The 6,203-nt window shown below is 50.4% G+C and overlaps 3 protein-coding genes across 3 annotated transcripts; 1 reads left to right on the plus strand and 2 right to left on the minus strand.

Moving 5' to 3' along the window:
- Positions 1–1,284: 1,284 nt before the first annotated feature.
- On the plus strand, positions 1,285–4,085 carry LOC123449738 (pentatricopeptide repeat-containing protein At4g35130, chloroplastic-like). Its single transcript, XM_045127057.1, has one exon. The coding sequence runs from the start codon at positions 1,330–1,332 to the stop codon at positions 3,694–3,696; it is 2,367 nt and encodes a 788-aa protein (XP_044982992.1). The 5' UTR covers positions 1,285–1,329; the 3' UTR covers positions 3,697–4,085.
- Positions 4,086–4,127: 42 nt separating this feature from the next.
- LOC123449740 lies at positions 4,128–4,889 on the minus strand. Its single transcript, XM_045127060.1, has one exon. It carries the CDS (start codon positions 4,835–4,837, stop codon positions 4,352–4,354), a length of 486 nt encoding a protein of 161 aa, XP_044982995.1. The 5' UTR covers positions 4,838–4,889; the 3' UTR covers positions 4,128–4,351.
- Positions 4,890–4,975: 86 nt separating this feature from the next.
- LOC123449739 (uncharacterized protein At4g08330, chloroplastic) lies at positions 4,976–5,718 on the minus strand. The gene has a single exon (XM_045127058.1). It carries the CDS (start codon positions 5,623–5,625, stop codon positions 5,188–5,190), a length of 438 nt encoding a protein of 145 aa, XP_044982993.1. The 5' UTR covers positions 5,626–5,718; the 3' UTR covers positions 4,976–5,187.
- Between the last annotated feature and the right edge of the window lie 485 nt (positions 5,719–6,203).

A 6,203-nucleotide genomic window follows, 5' to 3' on the forward strand; every position in this document is an offset into this window, starting at 1 on the left:
TTGGATTTTTCAAACTTTAAAATATTTTATCGCTTAAATGAAAATTTTGATTGAAAACCTAATTTCATCATTTAATCCGTCGCGATGAGATCTTCGGAATTAGATTTCATATAGATATTTTGATAACTTTTTATTGGGTCAAAAGTTGTCATGTCTATTGCATATAAATTGTCATCATGATTATATTAAAATTGTCATGATATATTTCAACTATATTTTTCTATGTTTAAAGTAAATTTCAACATGTTATAAAAGAAGAAATTAAGAAACTAAACTTGCCATGATGAATTACTAAAATTTGTCATGATCAATGAAATAATTTTGACATGGTTTATAAGTATAAAGAAACACGTCGTCATTTACTTTAAAAATGCTTGGTTAATGGTTCAAATTTGCGATGAACCAGAAAATAGAATTGCCATGGTGAAGTACTAAAATTTGTCATGGTTCATAAAAATATATTTTCCATGTTCAAAATACTAGAATTGGCATGATCAAAATACTAAAACTATCATCATCTATAAACTTAATTTGACATGATGAATTATTAAAAATTACCATGATACATGAATTAAATTTGCCGTGGTTAATTACTAAATTTGCCATGGTCAATTAATAATAATTACCGTGAAAGTAGTTGAAATACAATGGTGGCTTTAAATCCAGGAAAAAAAAACTAGATGAAACGTGTTGTGGTAACTTTTTTGTAAACACTAGGACAATTTTAGTGTAAATATCATGGCAACTTTTGGCCGAAAAACAGTCGCCGAAACATATCAATATGGAATTAAGTTTTGAAGATCTCCTTGAGACGGATTCAATGATGAAAATGTATTTTTATTGGATTTTTTATTTAATTGATAAAACATTTGTAAGTTGAAAAAACAAAAAAAATCGTTGAAGTCATATATTTAATGTATCAAGATGAATGGTTATGAAGGCATGTGAACCATGTTGACTCGTGTAACACGCATGGGCATAACTATTTCGAAAAAAAATCAAACGTTACCTAAAATTTTTCATCATAGATTTGTATTTTTCATCGGCGAAATGCTGCTGCTCCGTTTCGCATGAAAATTTTCAGGGATGTCTGCGACACTAACAAGAAAATTTACAAAAAAAGTTTTTTATGCAAACATTTAATATATCTTTTGTTTACTATTCACGCTTGGGTGAAGTTGGAGGAGGTAATTCCGAGTTCATGCGAAGCAGCAGCGCCGCTACGAGTTACGACAGTGCAATCCAGCGGACACGTCACCACCATCTTGTCCCCTTGCTTCGCTTGGTTGGTTCGGCTCATCCCGGATAGACCGGCCCCTTGCTCCACCCATGGCCACGCCGCTGGTCCTCGCCTGCCGTGGCGCCGCCGCCGCCGCCACTACCACCACCTGCGCCTCCCAGCACCTTGCCGCGGCCACCTCCAAGGAGCCCCCACCGAGCGTGAGGCCTAAGCCGGGCGGCACCAAGTCGCTCGTCCTCTCCCACGCCGCCGCCGGCCGCATGGACGACGCCCAGGAGGCCCTGGCGGCCGCCGGAAGCCGGGACGCGTTCCTCCACAACGTTGTCATCCGGGGCCTCGCCGACGCGGGCCTCCCGGGCGCCGCGCTGGCCGCCTACGCCGCCATGCTGGCGGCCGGCGCGCGCCCCGACCGCTTCACCTTCCCCGTCGTCCTCAAGTGCTGCGCGCGGCTCGGCGCGCTCGACGAAGGACGCGCAGCGCACTCGGCGGCGATCAGGCTCGGCGTGGCGGCCGCTGACGTGTACACGGGCAACTCGCTCCTCGCCTTCTACGCCAGGCTCGGCCTCGTGGACGACGCCGAGAGGGTGTTCGACGGAATGCCGGCCAGGGACGTCGTCACCTGGAACTCCATGGTCGACGGCTACGTGTCCAACGGCCTCGGGACGCTCGCACTCGTCTGCTTCAGGGAGATGCACGAGGCGCTGGAGGTGCAGCATGACGGTGTCGGGATCATTGCCGCGCTCGCAGCTTGCTGCTTGGAGTCGGCTCTAATGCAAGGGCGGGAGGTCCACGCCTACGTGATCAGGCACGGGATGGAGCATGACGTCAAGGTTGGCACTTCTATCCTTGACATGTACTGCAAGTGTGGCGACATTGCTTCTGCCGAGGGCGTGTTTGCGACGATGCCGTCGAGGACCGTGGTGACATGGAATTGCATGATAGGTGGGTATGCGCTCAATGAACGGCCTGAGGAGGCATTTGACTGCTTCGTGCAAATGAAGGCAGAGGGCCACCAGGTGGAAGTGGTCACTGCTATCAATTTGCTGGCTGCCTGTGCTCAAACTGAGAGCTCACTGTATGGAAGGAGTGTTCATGGTTACATAACTAGAAGACAGTTTCTTCCTCACGTGGTGCTTGAGACTGCTCTTCTTGAGATGTACAGCAAAGTTGGCAAAGTGAAATCATCGGAGAAGGTATTTGGACAGATGACGACCAAAACTCTGGTATCATGGAACAATATGATCGCTGCCTATATGTACAAGGAGATGTATATGGAAGCGATCACATTGTTCCTCGACTTACTGAATCAGCCGCTTTACCCTGATTATTTCACCATGTCGGCAGTAGTACCGGCGTTTGTTTTGCTGGGGTTGCTGAGACAATGCAGGCAAATGCACAGCTATATTATCAGGCTAGGTTACGGGGAGAACACTCTCATCATGAACGCAATTATGCATATGTATGCTAGGTGTGGTGATGTTCTGTCCTCAAGGGAGATATTTGACAAAATGGCAGCTAAGGATGTGATCTCTTGGAACACAATGATAATGGGCTATGCGATTCATGGTCAGGGGAGAAGTGCACTGGAGATGTTCTCCGAGATGAAATGTAATGGCCTGCGACCAAATGAGAGTACCTTTGTCTCCGTGTTGACTGCTTGCAGTGTCTCGGGCTTGACAGATGAAGGCTGGACACAGTTCAATTCAATGCAACGTGACTATGGTATGATCCCACAGATTGAGCACTACGGATGCATGACAGATCTGCTCGGTCGGGCAGGTGATCTTAAAGAGGTTATGCAATTTATTGAAAATATGCCAATAGATCCAACATTCAGGGTTTGGGGCTCCCTACTGACCGCAAGCAGGAACAGAAATGATATAGATATAGCAGAATACGCAGCAGAGAGGATATTCCAACTAGAACAGGACCAGTTGGAACATGACAACACAGGTTGCTATGTTCTTATTTCTTCCATGTACGCCGATGCTGGGAGATGGAAGGATGTCGAGAGAATAAAATCACTGATGGAAGAGAAGGGGCTCCGAAGGACAGATCCAAGAAGCATAGTTGAGCTTCATGGTATCTCCTGCAGTTTTGTCAACGGGGACACGACACACCCTCAGAGCAAGATGATTCAAGAAGTGTCCAACTTTCTGTCAGGAAAGATTGGAGAAATGAGGGACCCAATGAATCAGTCCGATCCGACCTCTCTGGACTCGAGGAGAACAACAGAGCCTAACAAGCATAGTGTGAGGCTGGCTGTCGTTTTTGGTCTGATATCAACCGAGGCCAGAACCCCAATTCTTGTCAAGAAGAACGTGCGTATATGCAACGACTGCCATCATGCGCTGAAGTTGATATCGAAATATTCAGGACGGAGGATTGTTGTCGGCGACACAAATATCTATCACCAATTCTCGGATGGCTCTTGCTGCTGCGGTGACTACTGGTGAACAGAATGGTTCTGGTTGATGCCAAGCTCGAAAGCATTTCGGCAAGAGCAAGCGAGCACCAGGGCGCAGATATGGTTTCATGACAATCTGCAGCTGCATGTCACAGATTCAGACCTGACACAGCTTCTAAATTCTGATGCTCCATTTTTGCTCTAAAAAAATGCTTCTGAATTCCGATGCTAGCACCAGTAGTCCAGTACAAACTTTAGGGAACATACATGAGGGATCAACTCTCGTGTACTCGTCGCATCGGCTGGAAGAACATATCTTGTCTTGCTGCTGGCAATGGAGATCACACATGTACTGGAAGAAGCACCGTCTTTTGACTTTTGTAACTGACAATGACACGGTGTACAAAGCCGGTTCTTTTCAACTGAAAATTTTGGAAATACAGGTAACCCAGTGTATAGTTGTATAGCACACATACATCATACATGGATCAAATCCAAAATGAATGTTGATTTCCTGTCACATTTCTTGGCAAAGATAGAACAGGGCATGACAATTGACAAGGATGAAATGCTTCATAAGCAACTCATTTTGTGTCGCATGGCATAAGCCTTCGTACATAGTGACTTCTACAACCAAATTATAACAAACATAAGCAGCAGCAGCAGAGAACTCGGCCTCCAGTCGGGGTGGGGGTGGGGGGGATCTACGACCCGCCGCGGCGCTTGGCCTCCTCGGCCTGGACCATGCGGCGCGAGGCGTCGGCGACGCGCTCCAGGGCCTGGTCGACGGCGTCGCGGCCGCCGATGAGGAGCCGCGCCACCACCTCCGGGTCGCGCTCGCCGCGGGCCTCCTCGAACTCGCGGCGCGCGTTGGCGCGCAGTGTGTCCCGCCACGGCACCCCGCGCTCGTCGGGCCACTCGAACAGCCGCGTCGCCCGCAGGATGTCCCGGTACAGCCCCAGCGCCTCCCGCCGCGAGCTCGTCAGCCGCCGCCGCGCCAGGGCCTCCGCCGCGTCGTCGTCGAGGATGGGGGATGGGGACTTCTTGGTGAGGTGGCGGTCCAGGAGCTCGTCGATGGTGTCGGGCCCCTCGTGGATGGATCGGACCCCCGGCGGCGGGGGCTGCCTCCCGCCGGCGAGGGCGCGGAGGAGGGGGGAGCCGCGTGCGCGTGCGCGTGCGGCCACGGCCATGGTGGTGTTTCGTGTGGGTTGGGTCGGGTCGTCGGTTGGGTTCCTTTTGCGGGTCGGGTCGGGCTCAGTGGCGGCTTTGACCTGGTTGGGTTGCAACTTGCGGCAAAGAGCGGCGAACTGTTCAGACCGGAAGCACGATTACCCAGAATACTTTCCATTTACACAGCAAAATCAGATGAGTACAGTAACGAAGCTTGATGGATCACAATGTCTTCGATTTCATACAATTCACAGCAAATCCCACTCCTCCAAGTTCGTTTTGCATCCAAAGATTTACATGCAGTAGTAGACTAGTAGTAGGACTGATTACAGCAGGAAGAAGCATGTGCAAGCATCAAGCTTCTCTCAGCTCAGCGCGGGGAGGCGGCGGCGACGGCGGCGGAGGAGGAGCCGGTGGCGGTGGGCGTGACGGCCTTGACCTTGATCCGGTACCTGGGCCGGCGGGGGATGACCTGGCTGGGGCCCATCCCGAGCTGGCCCGTCCCTTCCATGACCGGCGGCCCGTCGTCGTAGACGTGGCCGAGGAGCTTGCCGCAGGCGTCGCAGCTGATGCGGGTGCGCTTCCGGTGGATGCCCCAGTAGTCGAGCGTCTCGAAGAAGGGCCGGATCCTGTCCTCCGCCGCGAACCGCAGCCGCGACTCGTCCGCCCAGCTGAAGGACAGCGTGCCCTTGTTCCCCGCCTCGAAGTAGGTCCCCGCCGGGTACAGGTGGGACGCCGAGAGGTTCAGGTCCGCGCCGCACGCCGCGCACCCGTACGCCGCCGCCGGAGTCGACGGTGGATGTGCCATCCGTGTGGTTTGGATGGTTTGGTCTTGGGGGATTTTCACGGTACGCTGCGCCCACCGCGTTGGACCGGGCGTTTTGAGGAGACAGGGAGAACGTTGGATTTTCACAAACACCCATTCAGAAGTCCACATCACGGACTGGTAAAACCACATACAAATCTAATCGACTTTAGCTGGTAGGCAGCTAGTCTCAAATAATCCTTAAAAAATGAGAGCAAATAGTTCGCGAGCGTTTTCTCGTGAGCCTCTCAACCATCGCTTCCGTGCGTCGTCACTTGCGCGTTTCCAGCCGCCGTCATGTGTCGCGTTCTGAGCGTTTTTTTAGAAAAAAATTTCGCACGTATTTTCGTCTTTTTTGAATGGTTTTTCCTGAACTTTTTTGGTGTTACGGTTTTTCATCGGTCTTTCGTAACTTTTGGACGGAAAAAAATTTCAAAATATTTTCGCGAAAAAATGCGTTTTCTGTTATTTTTTACACGAAAAAACATGTTTCTGTTTTTTCGATAGACACGGTTTTGCTTTCGCGAGAGGCACGGTTTTGCCTTGGCGAGAGGCACAGTCGTGCCTGTGCCTCTCGGTAA

Source organism: Hordeum vulgare, chromosome 4H, assembly GCF_904849725.1.
Source record: "Hordeum vulgare subsp. vulgare chromosome 4H, MorexV3_pseudomolecules_assembly, whole genome shotgun sequence".
In the NCBI taxonomy this organism is placed as follows: domain Eukaryota; kingdom Viridiplantae; phylum Streptophyta; class Magnoliopsida; order Poales; family Poaceae; genus Hordeum; species Hordeum vulgare.

What these genes read in the sequence shown, in the direction of transcription:
- LOC123449738 (XM_045127057.1), top strand. Translation starts at nt 1,330, where the DNA reads ATGGCCACGCCGCTGGTCCTCGCCTGCCGTGGCGCCGCCGCCGCCGCC.
- LOC123449740 (XM_045127060.1), bottom strand. Translation starts at nt 4,837, where the DNA reads ATGGCCGTGGCCGCACGCGCACGCGCACGCGGCTCCCCCCTCCTCCGC.
- LOC123449739 (XM_045127058.1), bottom strand. Translation starts at nt 5,625, where the DNA reads ATGGCACATCCACCGTCGACTCCGGCGGCGGCGTACGGGTGCGCGGCG.